The sequence below is a fragment of the Eschrichtius robustus genome, chromosome 3 (genome assembly GCF_028021215.1).
Source record: "Eschrichtius robustus isolate mEscRob2 chromosome 3, mEscRob2.pri, whole genome shotgun sequence".
Classification (NCBI taxonomy): Eukaryota; Metazoa; Chordata; class Mammalia; order Artiodactyla; family Eschrichtiidae; genus Eschrichtius; species Eschrichtius robustus.
The window spans coordinates 58136115-58163037 of NC_090826.1; the positions used below are offsets into that span (position 1 = coordinate 58136115).

At 38.8% G+C, this 26923-nt stretch overlaps 1 protein-coding gene across 1 annotated transcript in view; it reads right to left on the reverse strand.

The window, feature by feature from the left end:
• The window catches only part of C3H1orf141 (chromosome 3 C1orf141 homolog), a 78110-nt gene that overhangs the window by 4516 nt on the left and 46671 nt on the right, over positions 1–26923 (reverse strand). Inside the window, exons 6-9 of the mRNA XM_068537546.1 lie at positions 23442–23595; positions 21148–21724; positions 15583–15734; positions 14292–14344 (exon numbers count right to left, since the gene is read on the reverse strand). Coding sequence (XP_068393647.1) covers positions 14292–14344; positions 15583–15734; positions 21148–21724; positions 23442–23595 — 936 coding nt within the window. The remainder of the gene's footprint in view (positions 1–14291; positions 14345–15582; positions 15735–21147; positions 21725–23441; positions 23596–26923) is intronic.

Here is a 26923-nt window from a genome sequence, read left to right on the forward strand (position 1 = left end):
CAACAATACCATACCAGACATCAATTTAGGCATTGAAAATACAGAGACATTTCAAACTCAATTTATTTACAACTGAACCTCATACAAATCTATCCAAAGTCAGCTGCTTTGAATCTTCTGTCTCTGTGAACTGACTGGCCTCACTATCCACCTAATTCACATGGCTCTGCCCAATCTACAACCACCTCCAATCACTCTTCAACTCAGACCAAACTAGTTTTATCCCCTCCACTACACTGAAGCTGGTCACCCCTAAGTCACCAATGACCTCCATGGAAGTAAACCCAGCTGACTCTCAGTCCTTCTCTTGCTTGACCACTTCACAGCATTTGCACGCTGACCGTCTCCCTTCCCTTAGCTACACTCTCTTCCCTTGACTCCTGGGACACCACACTCTCTGCAACTCCTCCTGGTTCTCTGGATGCCCCTTCTCATTCGTCTTTGCTGGTTCCTCCTCTTCTACCATATCTTTAAAATAAAAGTTTCATATGCCTCAAGGCTCAGTCGTGGGTCTTCTCATTTGATTCTACATATTCTCACTAAATAATCTCATCCCATTCCATGGCTTCAGTTATGATTTAACATTCCATCAACACTTCCTAAATCTACTCATGTGTGTTCTCTTGAACTCCAGGTTTGTATATCCAACCGTGTCCTGAACATCTTCACTTGGATGACTCTCTCTGAGGCTCTTCAACATGTCTAAAACTAAATTCATCCTTATCCCTTGAACACCAGCAAACTGCTTCTCCTCCACTGTTCCCCATTGTATCAAGTAATGAATTCTGACCAGCTGAGATCCTGGCTGTCTTACTTAGCTATCCAAAATACTTACTACTTCCTTGGGACTTCTCTGGCGGTCCAGTGGTTAAGACTCTGAGCTTCCAGTGCAGGGGGCATGGGTTCAATCCCTGGTCGCGGAACTAATATCGCACATGCTGCACAGCTTGGCCAAAAGAAATAAAAATAAAAAATTTACTACTTCCTGTTTATCAGATCCAATTAGCATATTTCAATCCCTATATTGAACGAGTTGATTTTGTATGAGAATGTTCAGATGATCAAGATCTCTGTGGACTATATTATGGCAGAGACTAGGAGATTTGATGTAACCCTGAGGCAAGACTGTGATGTTGTACTCCTGACCCTGCCATTTAAGAAGTAAACTGCTTCTAGTCAGTCCTAATAAACTGATGAAGAGAAAAAAGCATTTGCCATATCAATAGCAGCATACTAGGTGTCAGGAGCTGAAGTGTTGATCTGCCTCAGTAAAGATGCTACATGTGAAACATTATCTAAAATTGGAGTCACCTCCTGATTAAGTTTATAATCATTCTCAGATATTTGTCAAGATCTGCCTTCTGTATTGGACAAACAGGTGAGTTAAATGGAAATATGATGGGTATCACCACTCATGGATCTTTCCAAGTCTTTGATGATGGCAATAATCTCTGCAATTTCCCTAACGATATGCTATTCCCTTTTGTTACTGTTCTGGTAGGATCGGAAAGTTCCAGAGGCTTTCGCTTTCTACAATTATGGTCTTTATTCCACGGGTCAAAGAGCCATTGTGAGGATTTTGCTAGTTGCCAAGTATATCTGTTATGTCTAAACATGTATCTCTTCTAATTATACATTCAAGAATTGGATAAATAACCACACAGTGGCTCTACAGACCCACTGGACTCACTGTGTCTCAGATTTGGGCTAAGACTCCAGTTGTCACCTGACTCAGGCCCCAGTTTCACTGGTAGTTTACAGTGATATGGGTGCCCAGGAATTAGTATCAAGTGGCCAGTGTTCCATAATCCCCAAAAGGTCTGTGTATGTCCTTTCCCCCAGTACACAGTCACTCTAGTAAATCACTGCAGGTCCCTCTGAGGAAGACTCGGAGGAAGATATGGTGTATACTTGTACCATGATACAGGAGCCTTCCTCAAGGACACTTGACACCCCCTTCAGTGCAAAGGGTTCTGGTTCTATAAACTGGCTTACGTCTGGAAACTGAGTGAGAGACTGTGAGTCTCCATTTTAGAAACTCAAGTTAGATTTTTTTGCTGTCAGTCTGGCTTTTCCTGTTATATAGATTAAGCACCATTTTAGTAGGTTGCCTTGCTATTACATTCTTAGGGATGTTGTAATCAATTAGCCACTGCCAAAGATTTCTGGGGATTAAAACATTCTGGTTACCACTATGTTACTGCTTTCCTTTTATGGTAAATATGCCCATCTCGCCTTTGGTGGTTAAGAACTGCTACTTGCCTCTGATACTCCAGGACTTCTATCATCTCTATTATAAATAGTGAGCCCATCTCAATAGTGAAATTTCCCACCCTTATGCTTGGCTTATGGAGAACAGCCATGACAGAACTTCTCAAGGATGTACATGCTCTACACAAAAAGATGTTTCTCAACGTGTTGATGATGGGCGTGTCCTCTCAGGATGTAGTTGAGAGATGGGTATGTAGATTAATCATGATAAAAGCCCTCCAATATTCCTATCTCCCTAAACCTTGGAATTCCTTCATCTACATTATAATGGAGGAGGTTCTGGTCTCTCGATCTCAGTAAACAGAGGCCACTTTTGAGCCCAGGTCTTAGTTAACTAACTATAAATTGTCAGAATATTTCCACCTACATGAGCTAAAACATTAAATCCAGAACCTCTGGTTAAAAGCACTCATGTCAATACATATGGCCCAACCCAGTGTTATGGTCCATCTTCCTTAAAACTCATCCCTATACATATTCTCCAGGTTTATATTGATATAAATTAGGAAAATCTTGCAGTTTTTTTGGTATATAAACTGCTTCCTCCTGGGTCAGACTTTGTACTTGTTCCCCTGGAGCATACTGATATCTGACCCTACTAATGGGGATAGTAGATAGTTTTCGAGCAAGGAAAGGCTAATATCAGGCACAGGAGGACAAGCTGCTTCTACTGTTAGAAGAGGTTCAGAGTGACCTGAGAATTCAAAATTCTCAACTTGATCTAAATCCAGCCAGATGTATCCCCACTTCAAGATTTAGGGTCCCTCTGCTTCCGTATCATTTTCCTAACTTCTTCATGAGAGACATGGCAAAGCTGTAAATTCAACTGATGTAAATTCTGTAAACTGGGCAAGTATATATTTATTCACTTTTAGGAACACCAGTCCTGTGGCTGCAAGAAAAGAGAGATCCTTTTAGAGCTGCCATAGAATTTCTCTAGCTCTCTGATGAAACTTAAGCAGAGACTATAAGGACCTGAGTTTGATACTTTCTTTCTGTAAGTGTTTTAGTCCACTCAGAAGAATCTATCCCACACCACAGTCTTCATGGTCATAATTACTGCTGTAACAGTCAAGTGCAGCAGGCACAGGCTCCAGGGCACTTGGGTCAGCAGGCACTTCTTCACAATCAACTACAGGTGATTATTTAATCAATCATGCTACTTCTGCATGACATGGGTAACCAGCATTCATTTCCCATTAGCAAGGAGCTCAGCACTACATTCAAACCCAAGGACAAAACCAAACCAATCCCCAAATCCCATCTTTTAGAGTCTGTTTCCTGGAACCACTCCTAGTAACAATAACTAGTAACTTCTGTATCAATCAGAGTCCAGTTAGGAGACAGAAATAACACTAGTTATTTGATTAGAGAGAATCTAATATAAAGAAATATTAACTAGGGACTTCCCTGGTGGCGCAGTGGCTAAGAATCCTCCTGCCAATGCATGGGACACGGGTTCGAGCCCTGGTCCGGGAAGATCCCACGTGCCACGGAGCAACTAAGCCCACTACTGAGCCTGTGCTCTAGAGCCCATGCTCTGCAACAAGAGAAGCCACTGCACTGAGAAGCCCTCTCACTGCATCGAAGAGTAGCCCCCCGCTCGCTGCAACTAGAGAAAGCCCGCACGCAGCAACGAAGACCCAACACGGCCAAAAATAAATAATACAAATAAAAATAAATTCATCAAATGCAAGGTTTTAAAAAAAAACCCTCCAAGGTATCATGGAGGTAGCCACTGCAGGAAGGGAAGGGGGAATAACGGGAGGAGACTGGAATTATTAAAACCTATAGGAGGAACCCTAGTAGCTAAAACACAGACCTCTGAGGAAGAGATGCTGTTCAGCTGATACCGGAATCTTTAGTTTAGAAAAGGCTCCCCGTAAGCCTGGGATCCAGACCTTTGAGGAGGAAGCACCAACTGGCTGCTGCTGTGGGCTCTGGGAGGCACTAATAGATTGGCTCTGCAAATTCAGGGAAAACCGCAAATGGCTTTCACCTGCTGCTATGCGAAGGACCTGCTGTTCCTGGGCTGAAGACTTGTTGCTGGAGCATTGCTAACAGAGGGCAGACTGGAAAGGACATTTTTTTCTTGCTCCTCCAGCTTTGCAATCTCCCTCTAGCACCACCTATGGCGGGGCCTGACACAGAGCCAGCTGGCAAAGCAGATGCGTGGTTTGCAAAATACAAGCACCAGCTTCACAAAGCAGAATAGAGAAGGGTGGTCCAAACCTACTGCAAGGTTTGGAGCTGAGAGACAATAAACTAACAACTGGCACCCCCATTTTAGTAAAAGGAACCACCATTCACCAAGTTGCTCACCTTAGAAGCCTAGTAGTTACTCTCAGGGCCTCTCTCTTCTCATCTGCCATATATAGTCCCCTAAATACCTCTCAAGTCTGAACCCACTGCCGTCATCTTCATCCCTCACCAAGGCTACTGCAACGACATCGTAGCTACTCTTCAGCCAGATGACCGTGGCTCTACAATTCACTTTCTACATAGCAGCTACACAGCAGCCACAGCGATTTTGTAAAACGCAGATCTAATTATCAGGATAAAATCTATCTCCTGCCTCACTTCACAGCTTTCTCCTTTTGGCTCTCCCTGCTCTAAATTCATGGTTGACTTTCTTTAATTCCTCAAATACACCCTCTCATTTCTGGATCTTTGCCCCTGCTCATCACCTAACTTATAGATTAAACCCCCATTCCCACAAACCCCACCTCCCTCCTCTGGCTAACTTCTTCAGGTCTCAAATAAAAGAGAGACTCTTCAGTGAGGTCTTCCCTACCCACAGACTCAGGTAACACCCATTCCTACATGCTCTTTAAGAGACATGATAGGGCTTCCCTGGTGGCGCAGTGGTTGAGAATCTGCCTGCCAATGCAGGGGACACGGGTTCGAGCCCTGGTCTGGGAAGATCCCACATGCCACGGAGCAACTAGGCCCGTGAGCCACAACTACTGAGCCTGCGCGTCTGGAGCCTGTGCTCCGCAACAAGAGAGGCCGCGATAATGAGAGGCCGGCGCACCCCAATGAAAAGTGGCCCCCGCTTGCCGCAACTAGAGAAAGCCCTCGCACAGAAACGAAGACCCAACACAGCCAAAAATAAATAAATAAAAAATAAAAATAAAGGAATTCCTTAAAAAAAAAAAAAAAGAGACATGATAAATTGAGTTACTCATTGAAATAGTCTTTTCCTACTCTCTGCCTATTGCCTTCCCCCTACCATTCACGTTCAGACCACAATGCACAGGCTGCCGGTTACTACAGATGGTTGCCATTGCAATGTACGCAGATCATAGGCTGCAAATCCTTAGATTCTGTGCTTAAAATTCAAAGGTGTAAAATATTTTAGAAAGAATCTTTTTTTCCCCTGCTCATGCCTTCCAAACCAGATAAACACCTTCCAAAACTTCTCTCACAGTCTTCCCCAACTGAGTTGTTGGAAACTATTCTTCCAGTTGCTTAAGTCCAAAACTTTGGAGTCATCTTTGACTCCTCTTTTTCTCTCACAGCCCATGTCTAACTTTCAGCTAATCCCATCAACTATATCTTTAAAGTGTAGTCTTCCCTTGGTACCCGAGAGGGATTGGTTCTAGGACCCCCATGGAAACCAAAATCCGAAGATGCACAAATCCCTTATGTAAAATGGCACAGTATTTGCTTGTAAGCTATTAATCCTCCCACATACTTTAAATTATCTCTAGGTTACTTATAATACTGAATAAAAGGTAAATGCTATGTAAATAGTTGCCAGTGTGGGCAAATTCAGGTTTTGCTTTTTGGAACCTTCTGGAATTTTTTTTTTTTTTTGGAATATTTTCTATCCACAGTTGGTTGAATCCGCAGATGTGGAGCCTACAGGTATGGAGGGCTGACTGTCCATCCGTATTCCAACATTTATTACTTCTTCTACTGGCCCCCTAGTCCAAGTCACCATCTGCTCTTGCTAAAATAGTGTAATTGTCTCTTCAATGGTTTCCCTGCTTTTATCTTGTACTCACCATTCCTCATTAATCCTTTCTCCCCAAAGCACCCAAAGTAACCTAAAATTTTAGTCAAATATCACACCACTGTTCAAAACTGTTCAATCACTTCCCATCTTATTCTGAATAAAATTCGAAACATTATAATGGTTTACAAGGCCCTACGTGGTCTGGCCTTTTGTTACCTTTGTGATTTCACCCTCTACCTCTTCCACTCCACCTCCCTCAACTCAGCCACAATGGCCTCCTTGCTGTTCCTAGAACCCTTGAAGTCCACTCCGCCTCAGGACCTTTGAATTTATTGTACTTTGCCTAGAATACAGTTCCTGCAGATATCTCCATGGTTCATTCTGTCGCTTAATTCAGGTCTTCACTCAAATTTCATCTTATCAAAGTGGTCTCTCTCAACCCTGAAGAAACAAATGAAAGAAGAACTAAAGAAATGAAGAGCTATACTGTGTTCATAGGTTGGAAAATACAGTATCGTTAAGTTGTTAATTCTCTCAAAACTTATCTATAGATTTAATGCAATTCCTGTCAAAATTCCAGCAAGCTTTTTTATAGATGTTGACAAGATGATTCTAAAATGTAAATGGAAAGGCAAATGAATGAGAATGGCCAAAACAATTAGGAAAGGTGGAAGACCCACACTACCCATTTTTAAGCCTTGCTATAAAGCCACAGTAATCAAGACAGTGTGATACTAACATAAGCATATTCATATAGATCAGTGGAGTAGAATAGAGAGCCCAAAAATAGACACACGAATACAGTCAATTGATTTTTGCCTAAGATACACAATTTCAACAGGGAAAGAATAGTCTTTTTGATAGTGCTGGAACAGTTGGATGTCCACAAACAAAAACAAACGAACAAAAATGAACTTCAACACATACCATATACCTTATATAAAAATTAACTCAAAATAGATCATAGATCTAAATATAAAACCTAAAAGTATAAAACTTCTAGAAGAAAACATTGGAGAAAATCTGTAATCATGGATTTGGCAGCAAGTTTTTTTTTTTAATTGTAGGAAAAAACACATAATATGAGATCTACTCTCTTAGCAAGTTTTTAAGTATGCAGTATTGTATAGTTAACTGTATCTATGCACATTGTTGTGCAACAGGTCTCTAGAACGTTTTCATCTTGCATGACTGAAACTCTGTATCTATTGAAGAGCAACTCCTCATTGTCCCTTCTCCCCAGCCCCCAGAAACCACAATTCTAAATTCTGCTTCTATGAGTTTGTCTACTTTAGATATCTTACATAAGTGGAATCATGCAGTTTAATTGTCCTTCTGTGACTGGCTTATCTCACTTGGTTTAATGTCCAAGTTTCATCCATGTTATTACATATTACAGGATTTCCTTCTTTTAAAAGGCTGAATGATATTTCATTATATCGATATACCATTGTCTTTATCCGTTCAGCCATTGAAGGACATTTAGGATGTTTACATGTCTTGGCTATTGTGAATAATGGTGCGGTGAACCCATGGTAGTGCAAATATTTCTTCGGAATCCCGTTTCCAAGTCTTTGGGGTAAATATCAGAAGTGGGATTGCTGGTTCATATGACAGTTCTATTTTTAATTTTTTTGAGGAATCTCCATGCTGTTTTCCATAGTGACTGCACCATTTTACATTCCCACCAACAGTGCACAAGGTTTCCAATTTCTCCATAGCCTCACTGATACTTATTTTCTGTTTTTGTTTTGTTTTTTATAATCACCATCCTAACAGGTATGAGGCAATATCTTATTGTGGTTTGATATGCCTTTCCCTGATGTTGAGCATCTTTTCATATACCTGTTGGCCATTTGAATGTCTTCTTTGGAGAAATGTCTGTTCAAGTTCTTTGCCCATTTTAAAATCAGGTTATTTGTTTTTTTGCTAGTGATTAGTGGGAGTTCCTCATATATATTGGATAGTAATCTCTTATCACATAATATGCTTTGCAAGTTTTTTCCCTCATTCCATAGGATGCTTTTCACTCTGCTGATCATTTCCTTTGTGGTGCAGAAGTTTTTTAGTTTGATGTAGTCCCACTTGTCTATTTTTGCTTTTGTTGCCTGTTCTTTTGGTGTCATAACTAAGAAATCATTGCTAAGACAAATGTTATGAACTTTTTCTTCTATGTTTTCTTCTAAGAATCACATCATTTCTGGACTTATATTTAAGTCTTTAATCTATTTTGAGTTGATTTTTTTCTATATGGTGTAATATAAGACTCTAATTTTGCTCTTTCACATATGAATATCCAGTTTTCCCAGCACCATCTGTTGAAGAGACTATCCTTTCCCCATTGTATAGTCTTGGCACCCTTGTTGAAGATCATTTGATCATACACACATGGATTTATTTAGGGGCTCTCTATTCTGTTCCACTGGTCTATATGTCTGTCTTTATGCTAGCATCAGACTGTTTTGATTACTGTAGCTTTGTAATATGTTTTGAAGTCAGGAAGTGTGAGGCCTCCAGCTTTGTTCTTCTTTTTCAAGAGTTCTTTGGTAATTTGGAGGCTTTTGTGGTTCCATATGAATTTTAGAATTTTTTTCTCTTTCTGCAAAAAACTCCATAGGATTTTGATAGGGAATGCATTGAACTGTAGATTTCTTTGGGTAGTATGTTCATTTTAACAATATTAGGTCTTCCAATTCATGAACACGGATATCTTTCCATTAATTTGTGTCTTCTTTAATTTATTTTAGCAATGTTTTGTAGTTTTTAGTGTACATGTCTTTCACCTCCTTGGTTAAGTTTATTGCTAAATATTTTATTCCTCTTGATGCTATTGTCATGTAGTTAACATGTACTCCCTGATATGATGTGATTAGCAAGACACTTCACTTCTGTGGTATCCTTCCCTGAAACTCACAACCCTAGTTTAATCATAAGAAAACATCAGACAAACCTAAGTTCAGGGCCTCTACAATATACTTGACCAGTGTTCTTTAAAACTCTCAAGATCATAAAAAACAAGGAAAGACTGAAAACTGTCACAGATTAGAGGATACTTAAAAGACAAGGTGAAGAAATGCAATGTGGTATCCTGAATTGGATCCTGAAACAGAAAAATAACATTGTGTAAAGACTGGTGAAATTCAAATAAAGTCTTAGTTTAGTAGTTTTTTTCTTTTTAAGAGTCTTCTTTGACCAACCTACCTAAAATGTCATATTTCCTATGGCTTACAGTTCTCTAACCTTACCTTATCTTTTCTTTTAGCTTCGCCACTTATTGATTATGTTATATTAGCTTATTATCTGTCTCCTCCCAATAAAATATTAGCTCCATGAGCAGGGGCGGATGCAAGTTTTATGAAACCTGAAGCTTTGTGAGTCCTTCCTAAGAAAAAAATGCAAAGTTAGAAATGTAAAATAAGGTACAAAAATGGATATCTACTTAATATAAGAAACCAGAACAAATTTTTAAAATCTGACAATTCACAGAAACTATATCTTTATTAATTGCTTGTCACATTTCTATAATTTTTCTATATTTTTGTTGCATTTTTATTTGACTGCTTCTGTATGTAATCAAATTTTATAACTTTTTTAAACACCTTTATTGGAGTATAATTGCTTTACAATGGTGTGTTAGTTTCTGCTTTATAACAAAGTGAATCAGCTATACATATACATATATCCCCATATCTCTTCCCTCTTGTGTCTCCCTCCCTCTCACCCTCCCTATCCCACCCCTCTAGGTGGTCACAAAGCACCGAGCTGATCTCCCTGTGCTATGTTTTTAATAGAGATAACACGAAAATAATTCAGTCTTTCTTCTGGCACGGTTTGACCAGTTTGTTATCATTATTGGTAGATGGGATTTATAAATATGCATCTTGACACCCAAACTCACTGTAGTACTATTGCAAATACACACCCCACAAACACAGAAATTCTAATAAGTTCTATTTAGCACAATTCCCATCAAAACAGAAAAAAAAATGCATTTATAACAGTGTATACTACATTACCGAGTATTGGCCAATAAGAGAGGATTTCTGTTTTGGCTAAGTATTGATAAAACTCAAATCCTCTGCTAATAATTGTGTTTGATGACTGGAAGAAGGTTTCATAGATAGCTTCAGATTCTGTATGTTACAGATCTTGTTTCTTCATATAGCCACAAAGTTTTGAAATTGGCCACTATTGGACACATTTTATTTCATGATATGTCCTCTGGACCTGTAAATTTGTGTCACATGGTATGTAAGTAGTGCAGTAGATGGTGGGAATACTCTTGGAAGCCATTCCTACATTAAAACAACTTAACTTCATACAGAAGTGGCTGCATACCATCTATATACAACCTATTAAACCCAGACCAGATATATTCCTAATTCAGTTTCTCCTTAGAAGGATTCCCAAAATAACTTCTGCCACTCAGTGTCATCTGCTATGAGGGGAAATTTGATGGTAAAAAAAAAATGGAGTGGAAAGAGACAGCATTCTTAACCAATTTCAGCTAAAACGTCTTCTGCAAATTTTATAACATGTATAAAATATATAATCCAAGCCTTAGAAAAAGGGGCTTGAAGCTTGTTTCATCAACTTCAAGGTCCATGTCCATAAGAGCAGAGACTTTTTTTTGTTCACAGCTGTATTCTTGATACCTAGAAGAGTGTCTTACATAAAGTAGGCATATGATACATATATGTTAAAAGAGAGAAAGGAAGGAAGAGAGACAGAGGAGAAGTGGAGTAGCTCTTTGCATAATTTGGATTACAGAAGCATGATATGGCTTCTCCACATTCGGCAAAAAATAACTATCCTTAGAGTTATTTCCAAGGAAGGACAATGCATTGGGCCAAATGAGGTAGTCTAGGATCCTAAACCACTCCACATATTAAGATAATATGTCAATACAAGGAGGTGATGGGCCTGTTTGGACTCAGAAGTAGGCAGACCTATGAGATGGCCCAGGAGAAGGAGGTCCTGGATGATAACTTGAGTAGAGTCAAGAGAAGAAACTAAAGTTAAGATAGAGGGTTTACATACATATAAAGACCCAAGGAGGCATCTCTAAGAAATGTTGGGGTACTGAAGGCTTCTCCTGATGACTTTGGGAAGGCTAAGTTGTTGATAAATAACATAGCTGTGTGTCCATGCTGCCTCATCAATTCTACTTCGCACTGATATTCAGTAGCAACACACCAGCATGGCGACTCTTCAGTTAGAATGTAGGAATATTTCTATAAATGCTGGTAAACAGTAACTTCCTCAGATCCTCTGAGACTTGACCTACGGCCATGGTCACCTTAGCTCCTCCTCTGAAATCCCTCAGACCTCCCCACAAACCTGCAACCAAGTCTAGGAATAATACCTTGCTTCAGCCATAAGTTTGATTGGCCAGTGCCTGTACTGTGCTCATTATTAAATCTTCTGCATATAACCCTGGTTCTACTAAGCAGTCGACATAGCTGCATGGGAGAAATCATGAACTGAGAGGAGGCCTAGTCTCACCCTCCTGGTACCCGTGGATTAGCCTAAGAACAGAGCAATCTGTTGCTTAGATTGATTGCTTTCCCTAGCGCTGAGCTTTCTCAGAGTAGAGCACTGAACAGGTAGTTCACTTCCCCATCAAACTCTGTGAGGGCATAAGCCGAGTCAGTCCTAGTCATTGTTACATTTTCAGCAACTAGCACAGTGATGGCACATAGTAAGTACTCAATAAACATTTTTTGATTAAAAGTTGAACAGTAAAGAGGAAGAAGGTAGAATCTTAAAGGTCTAGACCTGGAAATGTCATCTAAAATCTTGGGAAAAAATCATTAGAAGTGTTCTCTCGTATGCAAGTGGGAAATCTGAGGCTGGACAGGTTGAAAGTCTTGCCCAATCAACCATGTGAATTATGAATAGAACTATTGGAAAACTCTGGCTTCTTGTATCTTCATCAGTGTTCTTTTCACTGCACTGGGCTCCCTCTCTTTGCTCCAAGAATACAAGTGACCCCATAGCATGGAGAAAATTCAGAGATGATCAGTACTGTTTCTCATAGCATGGAGAAATTCAGAGATGATCAGTACTGTTGTGGAAATTTGAAGTTAACTCCAGGATTACACAAGGAAGTAATCTCATATTATAGCTGCAAATGGTTTTGCTTTCTTCCTATTCTGGGAACTGGTGGGCAGGGTGAAGCCATGAGTTTGAGCAGAGTGGGAGACTTTGGAACAACAACCATGGAATGCGCAAAGGGAAGTCAACAGGAGTTAAATAAGAAGATTGCTGGGGCTTCCCTGGTGGCGCAGTGGTTGAGAATCTGCCTGCCAGTGCAGGGGACACGGGTTCGAGCCCTGGTCCGGGAAAATCCCACATGCCGCGGAGCAACTAGGCCCGTGAGCCACAACTACTGAGCCTGCGCATCTGGAGCCTGTGCTCCTCAACAAGAGAGGCCGCGATAGTGAGAGGCCCGCACACCGCAATGAAGAGTGGCCCCCGCTTACCGCAACTGGAGAAAGCCCTCGCACAGAAACGAAGACCCAGCACAGCCATAAATAAAAATAAATAAATAAATAAAATTTAAAAAAAAAAAAAAAAAAGAAGATTGCTGAGAGCTGAGAGAATGAGGTTGAAATTAAATAGGATGACTGTGCATGGACCTACTCAGTATGGTGCATGAATTTTCTCAGCAATGTTGGCAACGATAAAGAAATACTCAGCCCAGAACATTAATAGTGCTGAGTTTGAGAAACCCTGCCCTAGAAACATTTTAAGTGTTTAATGGCCACATGTGGCTGGCAGTTACTATGTTGAACAGCACAAATATAGAACTTTTCCATCATTGCAGAACATTCTACCAGACAGCTCTGGTCTAGAAGATTTTCAAGATCCTTTTTTAACCTCTGAGGTCCTAAGCAAATCAATGAAAGAAAAGAACAAGATAGTAAGGATGCTAAGAGAAAGAAAAATAAGGCAACAGAATGAAATAGAATTGTCTTTAGATGCATCAATTACCAATTATTGCCACTAAACATAGATAGTTCATAATCTGAAACATACAGGCCATATTTTGATTCTGTTTCACACAGAAGTGTAGTGTTTAGATCAAATTAATTATTGACTAAAATTAATTAAGCATGTTGACAAACTAAACGCCACTTTGGAATCTACATTGTGACTACTTGTCTGACTAGTTCTTTTTTTTTTTCCTGTTGTCAACCCACTGCTATAGCTACAAATACAGTCCTACTTCTTTTTTGGGCAGAGAATATATATAATGAAGGCTTTCTTTAGAGTGAAATAGGCGGTAAGTGGGATTTACATTTAATAATATACCCCAGTTTTAATAATGAGTGGTTTCGATTCTCCCTTTGGGAATTGAAATAAAACACCGTGTTGCTCATACCTCACCTGTGCTTAATCCTGGGCACCTGACTCCTGGAGAAAAATGAGATGTCTCTGATGTCTTTAAATATCTGAATGGCTTCCAGGCAAGAGGAGGAATGTATAAAAAATTTATCCAACTGTAGAAATAAGAAAGGTGATTACTGATTGTCCTTGCAGTGGAGCACTGGGAATTGTTGGATGGATCCTTGGTAGATTAATTCTATAGGGGTGTGCACCTTTGATGGGCTTTCTACTTGGAGAAAATCAACTGTAATGCAAATGACTTGTTCACAGCAGTGCAAATAAATTTTATCTGTAGAGATATAATTGATTTCCCTCTGGTAGAAAAGATAACCTCAAAATTTTTAATTTATTTCCCTATAGGATGTTAATCAGCTTTTTTTGTTTGTTTTTTTTAAACACAAATCAGTGGTTTTTTTGTTTTTTGTTTTTGTTTTTTTTTTTGGCTGTGCCGCGCGGCTTGTGGGATCTTAGTTCCCCAACCAGGGATTGAACCCAGCCCCCCGGCAGTGACTGAGTCCTAACCACTAGACCGCCAGGGGATTCCCCATAGATTTTTAACTTATTATTAGTAAAGAACTTTCTGACAGTGTGTACTATCTTCTAATTGATCCTTAAATCTACTTACCACCCAGCTCTGTGCCCTGGGAGGTTGATTTCTATGGATTACCTTGTGGGCTCTCCTAACTCAGAGCTGGGACTAGAATGAGGCAAGAGAGACACCTAGGGCACCACATATAAAAAAGCACTCACTCTCAGGCCCTGACAGAAAGTGCCTCCTTAAATGTGGTGCCCTAGGCACTTCTCTAGCCTCACTCTAGTCTCAGGCCTGTCTTAAACCCAGACTTCAGATTGATTTTAGCCAATAGCATTATAGACACAAAAGCGCAAGAGGAGAGTGAGGTTCTGGTATTTATTATTACTACTGTAAGCAGATGAGGTAGGGGGTCCCCGGAGAAAGAAAACCAAGCATGGGTTTCTTGACATAAGAGAAGTCATTTTTGGCCTAAGCCATTTTGGGATCTATTTGATGCTAGCCCAGGCTATTAGACTGAGTTCCAGGACAGTGGCTCAGGACTCAAGGGAAGATTGATGACTTGCAGTTGAATTGCTCTGGTGGTTCTCTCCCGGCCACCGCATCCATATCCACACTCAATGTTATGTGATTGAATCATAATCTGTGACAAGAGGCATTTTGGGAAAGTACATTGGAAAATATATGTTGGAATTTGAGGAAGCTAAAGAATAAGGTCCATTTTCCCCACCCAAATTTGAGAGTAACTGGGAAATAGATGCAGCAGGTAGTTTGATGGCAATCATAACACAGTTCAAGCTGTTTGGAGGGTGTGGCTTAGGTTTGAGAACTAAATGGACTTGTTTAGGACTGTGTTCTGCTTCCCTGTCTCCAAGGATGGGATTGCCCACCCAACGGAATGTTTGAGTCTGCAGAGTGCACACATTTACCCCATATATTGCTGCTCCCTCTGAATTGGGTCAAAGAGGGAAGAAAAGAATCAATTCCCTAGTGTTTACAGCCTTTTAACAGATTAGTCCTATGCAGTCAAGAAACCTGGGCTAATTGCTTCCCCCCCCTAATGAGGCTTCTCACTCCTCAGTGGAGAAAAGTGGTGCAATGTGTGGGGCAGGAGACCATGGGCGTTACCATAGAGAAGTCCCTCTCTCCACAGGGGAACAAGAAGGGTGGGGGAATAAGTGCTCTTGTCTAACTTTCCCTTACCTTTTGAATTTAATCATTAAGTTATGTTCAATCAGGGGTGTGTCTAGTACCCTTTGGAGAGGATTTTAGCAGCTATCAGGGAAGTCCTGCTCCTACCTTTATGAGATTGCTCCAACAGTGTACGTTTTTGGATTCTCCTAGGAATATTGGTTAATAGCGTTAATTTTGTGTTCAGAAGGCTCTGAAATACACATTAATCATTATTTAACAGAGAAGAACAAACCTGATTCTGTATTGGATCTATTCCTTTAGCTCTAACCTTTGCGCTCTGTTGCCTGCGCCTAATCATGCTGGCTCTGCACCTTCGTAAAACAGTGTTGCCTGTAACCTGAAAACTACACGACAGCCCATCCTCAAGGCTCTGCCCGCCTTGACCTTTAAAGGTGTAACACTTTTCATTCATATAAAGTTGCAAAACAGAATAACAGTTGTCTTGTTGGAGGTTTATAGGCACATCATGACCAGACCTGCCTGGGCAGCTGCAAGAACAAAGGATTATCACATCCCCTCCTCTCTTAGTATAAAAGAAGCCTGAATTCTAACTCAGGTAAGAGGCAATTCGGGACACTAGTCTGCCATCTTTTTGGTCTGCTGGCTTTCTGAATAAAGCCACTATTCCTTGCTCCAACACCTTGTCTCTCGATTTATTGACCTGTCATGCAGTGAGCAGTACAAGCTTGGACTCAGTAACAAAATTATATTAATTCAATTAACTCGGAGACCATGATGTGTCAAGAGTAAAAATTTCATTTCCTATTTCCCATCTCAAATTATGGCCAGCCCATCGCCCAGCAAAAGTCATTAGAGGCACTGTTATGAGATTAATACACTCCAATAATAAAATGCTAACATAGAAATGCCCAATTTTGAATTCAACTCCCCCAACTATAAGATTTCTTGTGAGAAATTAAATTCAAAGATTAAAGTCCCAAAGAGATTGTAATAGTCTGCCCTTGTTGTGGAAACAATTGTACATTGTCTTAGTGACTTACAATATCAAAAAATTATTTTTTGATCATGTTACATGAGGGCTATGGGTTGGTTGAGGCTCTTCTGGGCTTTGCAGGATTCGGCTTGCCTTGGTTCCGAATGTCTTCTCATACTGGCACCCAGGTTCAAGGAGTGGCCACTACTTGAGACATGCTGATCTCATGGTGGAGGACAGGAGCAAGAGGAGCAACGTTGAATCATGTAAGTCATGTCTACTCACATTCTATTGGTTAAAGTAAGTCTCATGGCCAAGCCCACGTCAGTGGAATAGAGAGATACACTCCAACTATGGAGACACATGGAAAAGGTAGGGAGGAAATGAGAACTGTGAACAAATTGAAAATATTGTAAACAAGTGTTTAAAAGTTTTGCCTTTATGAGTTAAAGTCTCCAACCTCTACTTCTCTCCCATCTTTCTTACCTTCTCTTCTGCCACATCTCTCTGACTTCTGCATTCCTCTGCTCCTAAGGGATCATGTGATTACATCAGGCCCACCAATAATTCCAAATAATCTCCATATTTGAGGTCAGATGGTTAATAAACTTAAACCCATTTACAAAGTCCATTCACAGCTGTATCTAGTGTTTGAAAAATAAGGATCAGGAATCTTGGAGAGACATCTTTGAAATTCTACTTACCACACTGGCTTCAATAATAAAATAAGAAAAATTATTTTTGAACTCATCTAGTCCTGGTGCTTGTCACTGTCTTCTAGGACAGTGGGTTATTTTTTATTGGGTTATTTTTTTAAAAGGTCTCTACAGTCATTTAAAAAAAAAAAGTTAAGTGTTTTTGTGTAGCCTCGCACATAATCCACTTTCTATGGACAAATTCAAAAACTTATTTTCTCTGTTTCAAACAAAGAAATGGGTTTATATCCATCACGTCAATTTTATTAATTGCATTATATGATTACTCCGTATCCATACTTTTTTTTTTTTTACCTGTTTAACTCTGAAAGAGGTGAATTGAGGTCTTCCACAATAATTTTATTTTTTTAAGTTCTCCTGAGATTTCCAATAGCCTTTGCTTTATATAACTAACTGTTTTGTTGTTTGGTACATATATAGTGCACCAAAGATGCTGTTATATCTTTTTCAGATATTGTGTTTTTATTATTACATAAGGCATAAGGTCCTTCTTTGTCTTATTTATTGTTTCTAATCTTAAATTTTAACATCTGATATTAATAATGCCACTCCAATCTGTTTTTGTTTCATTAGTCTGGTATCTCCATCCTCACTCCTTTATTTTCAAGCTCTCTTTATTGCTTTAACTATATTTCTTATAAACAGTATACAGTCATCCCTTTGTATCCACAGGGGATTGGTTCCAAGGCCCCCCACAGATACCAAAATCCATGATGCTCAAGTTCCTTATATAAAATGGAGTAGTATTTGTATAAAACCTATACACATCCTCCCATATACTTTAAATCATTTCTAGATCACTTATAATACCTGATACAATGTAAATGCTATGTAAATATTTATAAATACAGTGTAAATGTAACTAGTTGCTGGTGCTAGGCAAATTCAAGTTTTGGTTTTTGGTACTTTCCAGAATTTTTTTTTTTTTGGGACTATTTTCTATCTGTGGTTGGTTGAATCCACAGATGTAGAACTCATGGATACAGAGAGCTGATCGTAGAGTTAAGTGTTATTTTTAACTCAGTCTGAGAGTCTCTGTTTCTTATAGAGAAAATTCAACCAATTCAAATGTAGTATGACAGATACTTGATATCAATATTTTTATGATATTATGTTTGTTCTTTCTCATTTTCTATACATTTTTTAATTAATTCCATTTCTCCTAATTTTGGAAGTCTTCTTATATTTTCTATTCAGGTAACAGTTACCTCTTCTATCAATTCAGATTACGATTGAGAGTAATACATACAACCAGTGTTTTATAAAAAATAGTGTAATGAGTGTGTGTGTGTCTGGGGGGGGGGGTGCTGCACTTGAATCAACTTAAGTGCTTTTATTATTTTTCTTGTCAAATTATCCCTGTCTCCTCTAGCATCTTTATCTGTTCTATTTATTTAATAGCTGATTGCTGAATGAGCTGGACTTGGCAGGATGAGCAAACAGGAAAAAACTTTATTTTTTCAGATTTTTTTCTGACTGCTAATCCTACAAAATTACTATGTTTGCTTATTCCTCCCCATCCCTAGGTGAAACCTCTGGCAATTTTCATAATTTTGCCCTTTTCTGCATTACATCCTGCCTGGCTGGCCACCGTCTAATTGCTGTGCCCCTTTAGATGGCTTGCTGTTTTTCTTAGTTGGCTCAGGGAAGCTCAGGTCTGTTTTTTGCAATATCTAGTGACCACAGTCATGTAAATGGTAGAAGGTAAAGTCCTGCCCATTATGGACTGGTACTATAAAAGCAAGCAGAACACGACCCCCTGTTGAGGCATCTGAAGGAAAATTCATGGACCTCTGACTTCCCAGTTTTTTCATAGGTTTACAGTTTCCTTGTTGGTCTCCTGGGGACCAATGAGACCAGGAACACTTAATTACACAGGACCAAAGACAACCTTTCCCTGGGGTAATCCATAGATCCCAACTGCTAGCTAGTCCCTGGATACAGCACAACTTCCGTTATTAGCTTCTAACTCAGAGACTGGTTTCCAGGGCCATATTCAGATCTCAGCATCAGAATAGAAACCATGTCTAACCTTGCACCCCATGTCCTGCAGATGCCAGCATCTATTTGGCTGAGGAGATAATAGATTAAATCTGAGAGTGGAAGAGAAAGGTGCTGAGCTTATGTCACCATCTTCCCAGAATCCACTGCTCCCTGCTGTCCAGCTATGTCAATGGCCAATCCTCAGCCAAGTGGAATTTTTAAGTTGATTTAGTGCCTTTCTAAAGGATAAAACTCACAAGCTCCAGCAGAAACTTCCAAAAATAACATACAAAATCCTCAGTTCTAATTTGAGTCTACTTTGGGCTGAAGTCTGGACACTGATTGTAGTTAGGTTTAGCATTTAATTTAGAAAAGATGGTAGTAAGACACTTTTGGGAACATCTTTTAAGATGTTATGCTTACACTAAGAGCAGGAGAAAGGATGGGACTAAAAAGGGAATTTTAAATGAATGCTTACCATACTCAAGATACTCCACACTGTTGTTTTAATCTTAAAAATAATAATACAGTAAAATAAGGTATTGTCCTCATCTTAAGGCAGGGATACAGAAAAGTGAGACTCAGGTAGTTTACATTATTTGCCCAAGTTTACTCATAACTGCCCAAACCCAGGGCCTACACCTGTTTCTCTTGTACTGAATATCAGGAAACCCTACCATCATTACTTGGGCTATTATTAGGTATATTTTCTATTTCTTATCATTTGTATTGTTAGTGGTTAAGAAGAGTCTGTGTTTTCTCTTCTGAGCCAGCAGGGTAGTTAGGGAAACTATTTTGCTTTGCAGTGAGTGAGGGAGGAGTGAATATGGGGGTGGGGTAGAGGTAGGGGGAGAATGGATAGGAGCAAGCAAAGAGAGCAAGAGGGTCAATCCCTGTCTTCTGGAAAGAAAGAAAGAGGCCTTCGTGACTTCGAGTTGCTGCTGCTGCTGCCTCTCCTCCCCAGCCAGTTACAAAAAGAAAGGTAAAGAGCCAGGAAAGCCTGTGCGTTTCCACCCTACTACTTCCTACATACCTGAACCCACCACCTTATCTTGAACCCTTTTTCTCTTGCTCTTCCCTCATTTACAAAGTCTCCAGTTACACTATCTTTCCTTCATCTCCGTTTTCTCTCCTTGTCATCCTATTTGAGAGCCAAAATCTGCCTCTACTGTGAAAAGATGCCCAAGGGTAACATTGATGACATGCAATAAAGAAAACCTCCAGTCAGTGGAAACAGAGAAACCAGAACAAGTTTACCTCCTTACCCTCGAAAGTTTCCAAAAGACCTCCAAAACCTTCCTTTAACTGAAATGCTTCTAATTAACCTACTTCTCAAGTACTAACAGTTAAGATTTTTTGTTCAAAGTCCTTAAACTAGCGGACTACTAATGAACTCTTCAAATGCAACTTGTTTCTAAGGTGAATTCCGTCTTTATAGTGTTTGGGTTCACAAGAAGTTAATGAGTAGATAAAATAGCAATATAATAATATATTTAGAACTTTTAATCCTTTAAGGATTTGCTGCCAAAATTATTTAGCTTATTAAAGATAAATTATTCTTTTAAATTATTTAACAATTCAGGACAAAGTCAAAGTTATAGTTGGTAAAGGCATTATATAGTAAAGAAGTTCCAACATTTACTAACAAAAAGGTATTTGAAATTTTACAACGTCTTTTAATTGCATGAATTGCTAATGTAATACTGGTTTCCAATGATTATCCAAAATGCTGCTTTGACGATTAATTCCACATGCATCAAGTAATGGTATATTTGTCTTGTTTGATATTCAATTATGGAGCAAGGTTATTGACGTTATTTGGCTTCCAATAGCAAATTTCCCGAGTCAGTCTATGCCATTCTTGGTCCTGAATCTACTTTACTGTAGGAATGCTGATGCTTGAGGGACCTAAGTGATATAAGAGAAATTCCTCAACTAGTTCCTCTTGTCGATCATTATTTCCTAATTTTGTCCTCTTACTTACTGAAAATAGTATACCACTGTTGGTTTGTGATTCCAATTTCTATGCTTTGTTTTCTTCTACCATCCACTAGAACATTACCACTTAGACAAGAATTTCTTCTGTGATCTTGGAACTTTATTTGCTTCTTGTTACCCAAATTTTGCTGTATAAACAATATTTTATGAGGTGCTTAATTTTTACGTGACAAGTTTAACAAATCATCCAGTGGTGTTACATTATTTATTTTATGGACTTTGAGTATATTTTTTGAAGGCTTTGAGCAATATTTGACAGGTGAGGCACTCAATTTGCTCATTGGTTTTACTGTAGAAAACATTTTTTCAAATTTGCCAGTTTTAGCACTCATTTCTTGAATAACAGTTTTATCAAGGAAACCCACAAATTTTTTTGTTAGGCTGGAAAAAGTCTGTGAAAAGTTATAGAGTTTATTCCAAGATATGTTTTCAAATGTCTGCTTGCTAGTTTTCTTCCTTAGTTTATCATCTACAACTCTATGGCTTACTTCAAAAGATACTGCTTGTATAGCTTTCTTCTGTGTTGTAGGCAGAGTTCTTTTGGGTTTGGAAGGAGTAATAGATTGACCTCTAGCTACAGATTTGAGCATTTCACAATTTCTTTCTAAAACAATATTTGATCTTTTATATGGGTAACCACTTCCATTTTCCATAGAATGGGGAGGAAGCCTATTTTTTGTCAAAAGTAACATTTGTACAGATCCAGTCTCATGGAAGATTATGGGATTTGTATCATTTTGTTCCTGTGGATTAAAGAAAAGAGTATTCGTCATCAGTCTATTGAGGCAAGAAGGCTATAATTTTTAAAACATGAAAATAAAATGATAAAGTATTCTAAAAATGACTACATAGAAGTTTTTAATATAAACAATAATGGCATTTAAACGTATAAAAAAGATGTTCTTGTATGTGACACACTTCTTTCTCTTGACACTCTGTTGAGATGCTAGGAGTAAAATCTGAACTTTTGGCCTCCTAAAACCCTTTCTGAAATAGAGTGAGATATAAAGAAATGTTTGGTGTTGTCACTGGGAAATATGATAGTTGGTGGGATGGAACATTGTTCTATCATTTCTTAGGTTTCCATGTCCAGAAACAAGCAGCATACCAAAAAATGGATTGAGTCAAAAATCAAAAGAAATATAACTGATTATAAGCCAAAATTACAGTCTGAGTATCCTAGTAAGTTCAGAAAGTGTAAAATTTTCTTTAAAATAATTATATTCATTACTATACCCCAACATTTAGCACAATACTTAGCCCAATAAAAAGTGCTCAATATATATCTGTGGAATAAAATAGCCAAAGTAATCGATTGACTTAAAAATAGATTACTTTTATCACAGTAGTAGCAAAATCTGTATGTATGAGCTACTCACTGAACTCTTTTCCACATTTCCATTATAAGGAAAAAAGATTAACTCCACAGAAACTCATCAAATATGAGTATTACTAGATATTAGCTTGTAAACTTTAAGTCAATGATTGCTACTTTTCTTTTAGAAATATAATTAATGAAGTAAGAAATTAGGATCATCTAATTGTATATTAGTGTCCTTAGTGTGAAAGGCATATTAATGCATATGATTACTGAAAAAATGACAAAAGATCTAGTTTTGCAGTCCACTGGTAATGCCAATGTTACCTATTTAGAGATAGTAGTAGAGGTTTGTCAAATTTTTGGTCTGTCTAATCAATACCTTAGGGAATTTTCCACCTTCCGAGTCAATGTACACTTAGGTAGAGGCAAAAACTCGTTTTATCAGCCTCCCTTGAGGTTAGGGCGTAGGTGTGTGACCTAGGCTCTGCCACACAGACGCACCTAAGACAGTCTTCAGTTCAGAAAAAGCAAGCATTTTGAAATGTAGGCATTGAGAAAACTATTCTAGCGAGGATGGTGGTAGATACACCTAGCTGAAGGGCAGCGCTGGCAAAGATCTTAGAAACAGTGCCCCCGGCCCAGAATCAGAGTTGTAAACTTTTATCCGTGACAACAGCATGGGCCCCAGTGGAGCAATCTGGGGCTGTAACAGGGTTAGTCCTGATTGGAGAGCTTTCAAGCCAGATTGTCTCTCCAGCATCCTAGAGCCTCTGAGCTACCAGATGGCCTTTAATAAATGTATTTTCTGGTTGAAATAGTTAAAATAGATTGATAGAAAAGTGAAACCTAATCCAGTCATTTAAAAAAATACCATCTTTATATTTCTTTTATAATCAAGAAAATTTGATAAATCGTTCTTTATAAAGGAAAACACACAATTTTCAGCTGGTGCAGAGGAATCCCAAGATTTGGGGTGGAGGTTCTAAAAAGAACACTAAGAATTTGTGTTGTTGTCACTTCAGAATATGAAGCCAAGGGGTAAGGAGAATTTATCAAAGATTCTGGGCACTGGAATATGACATTCCCACAAGTAGTAATAATACACATTTTTACTGAACAGTAGTAGATGTTTTCATTACCGTGTAAGAAGCTGCTGTCTTTGCTGGACTAATGTCGATTACCTTGGCATTTGGCTTTTTCAGTTCATCCTCAAAGCACAAGGGGAGCAAGCTTTTCTTTCTTACTGAATACTCATTTAATTGATCATTTCTGATGGATTTATTTTCTTTTGTACTAAAATCATTCATCTCTGGAGGAGATTTTATTCTGAAAATGAACACAAGTTCAGCATAAATGTTTATAGGGCTGATTTCAGCTTGTCTGTTCTTGTCTGCCTCTCCCATTCCTCAAAATCATTACTGCTAGAGAACAAACGTATGGACACCAAGGGGGGAAAGCGGGAGCATGGGGTGGGTGGGATGAATTGGGATTGACATATATACACTAATATGTATAAAATAGATAACTAATAAGAACCTGCTGTATAGCACAGGAAACTCCACTGTACAGTAGAAACTAACACAACATTGTAAAACAGCTATACACCCCCCCCCCCCAAAAAAAAATCACTACTGCTAACATCTCCCTCAAACCCTCTGCCATACTTTCAACCTGACAAGACCATCCTTTCCTGCTTGGTTTGTGGGGGGAAATAGCAAAAGCAGGGGTGGAAGCAAGACAGTAGTATGTGTGCCTCTTTGGTTTTTGAGTGGAGAGGAAGTATATTATGTAGGTTGAGGAGAACAACAAAGGAAGAGAGATATATTTGCCACATCCTTTGTTGAGATTCTGGGATGAAAGTGCTTTGCAGGGCAGCTTCCTGCCAACACAGGGTGACCCTAGCTTTGTTATCAGGATGAAATGGTGTGGTTAGGCAGAGAGAGGATATAGTTTTCATTCCAGCTCTCCCTTGGTCCACATGTGACATGGACACTGAGATTAGGCTTGCCAACAAGCTTGTCATTGCAGGGGTGCAGTGACCCATAGCAAAGGCTTGACATGAGTGAGGTATAAATAGACAGTCTAAGAAGAGATGAAGACATGACAAGAACTAAATGAGTTCTACCATACTAGTGATAGTTGAGAGTGGACCCTATCCAGGTTCAGAGAGAATAGACTATATGTTCATGAAGCACAAATGTCAGTAGCCACAGAACATCTAGGAATGAGGTCAGCAGTACAAGGGCACTGACCAAGATCCCTGGCCAAGTACCTTTTCCTCAATGTCACAAAGTCCAGTGAGCCCCTCACTCATATACTAAGATACCATGGTAGAAAGAAACAGAAGGACTGTGTTAAACCTAAAGAGGCTGTCCATTTTTACTCCAAACAAAGTTTAAAATACAATGGATTAATATGAATTTTTTTCATTACACAGGGTTTGAGGATCTCATGAGAAGTATCAGAACTATATAAAAATAAAAAGCTACTTTTTTTTCACATCCATGTTGTAGTGTAATTAAATTTGTATCTACTATAAAAATGCAATTGTATTCTCTCCATTCATTTTTCATTGTCTTCCTCTCCATTTGACTGTGAACTTGCAGCAGATAGAGCATGTGCTCAAGGTCTGAATGTGACCTTGTGTCACATGTCTATGACCTTGTCTGAATGTGAATGTGACTAGCTGAGCAGTCTTAGAATGGTCATTGGATTGTAGTATGGGCCTAGATGGCCATAATAAGCCAGAATAAATTCATTCTGGTCTACAAGAAAATAAAAGGCAGAACTCTTCTTCTTAGAAACATCTTTGAACAAAATAAAATAAAATAATTTAAATAAATTACCTTTTATTAACTTAATATTCTAAGTGACCAACCAAATCAAATGATCCCCTAGGTTTTTTTTTTCAGTTTGAGCTGAAATTATAAAAGATTTTCATAAAAGACACATATATATTATGGCATTTAGAAAATACTTTGCATAAAATATTTTTCAGTATAAAATAACATGGAAAGTACTTGGTATTGTGCTTGATCTGTAGTAGGTACTCAGTAAAAACTTCTTAAGTGAACAAGATAGAACTGGAAAAGACTGAGATCAAGGATCTAATGTTTGGCTAACATAAAACTGGTCTTGGGGATTTTTGTTGAAGAAAGGCATCCCCAAATTTGCAAATCTCTCTAAAATGTAAAGTCATTATTAGCCAGTAGGAAGCCTCAGATGGTTAAACACTTGGTATGGAGAGAGGTCAGTTAGCACATGCCAAACAGACTTTGCCACCGGGCATGAATAAAGTGTCCAAGGCGGAACTCTTCCAAATATGCCTGCTGGCCACTCCAGCATTTCTCTACTTTCTTAAACATGTTCCCAGACACACACGCTGTTGGCAATAAATTCAGTTTTTTTCTTGTCCTCAAGTAGTTTGTATCCTAGTGCAATGTTTCCCAACCTTTTCCACATAATGACAGACGTATTAGTTAATAGTCTTTATTCAGTACACTGAGATAAACACTTGAGAACACTTGTAGCCTGGCTACCATGGGGTCAGCTCAGCAGTTTTGAAGGCTGAAGGCTCAACATTTCAGCACACCTATAACCCTCTCTGAGCACAAAATTACCACAGTTTATTGGTTAGGAAGCTCTGTTCTAGAGAGAGGAAATAGTAAAAAAAACCAACCAACCAACCAACAAAACATATAAATAAAATAATTTCAACTACTTGTAAGTATTACAGAAAAATATAAACATGATACTTCATCTAGGGTGGCTATGGGAGACCTCTCTCAGGAGGGGATATTTGAGTTGAAATCTGAGAAAGGGAAGGAGACAGCCAGGTGAAGAGCTGGGAGAATAGCAAGTGTAAAGGTCTGAGTGTGAAACCAGCTTGGAATGCTCACTGGAAGGCCAGTGTTGCTGGAGTGTAGTGATGAGGAGAGTGGAGTAAGATGAGATGAGACAGGTGTCAGGGGCCAAAACACATAAGGGCACATGTAGAACAGCCCGCCACTGCTATCAAGGAACATTTCAGAGAAAATGTGACATCTGAGTAGAACTTAAAGGATAATGCGGTAAACAGAGGGTTGCCTACTTAAGAGTCCTTTTCCCCCCTTTTTTGCTAACAGAACCCTGATCCTATTCATTTTTCTCCAAGCAACCCTGTCCTCCAAGGGAGGCTGAGCACCGTCCTAAATCAAGGGAATGAATCTTGAATAATCTAAGCCTGTGCTTTTCAAAATGTGAGCTACAACCCATCAATTCGGACAATAAATCAATTTAGCATCTCCTGACCAACATTTAAAAAAGTAGAATAGAATAGAGTGTATCACATAGATCCTTAGTAACAATTGTTCAAAATACTAAAATACTGCAATCAATTTCAACTAACAGAAAGACAAATAATTAGGGGTCTATGAATCTGAATCTTCTGCTCCACAGATAGATTGATAGATAGATACATATAGATATTGATATAGATATCACTCATTGTGATATAAAAAGTATTTCATACTGTGGGTTGTGTTAAAAGCTGATAATGATTTACTGGTTTTTAGATATGAGTGTATGAAGCTATTCTAGCCAACGAGATACCAGGGGAGGTCTGCTGGAGGGCTTTGGGGAA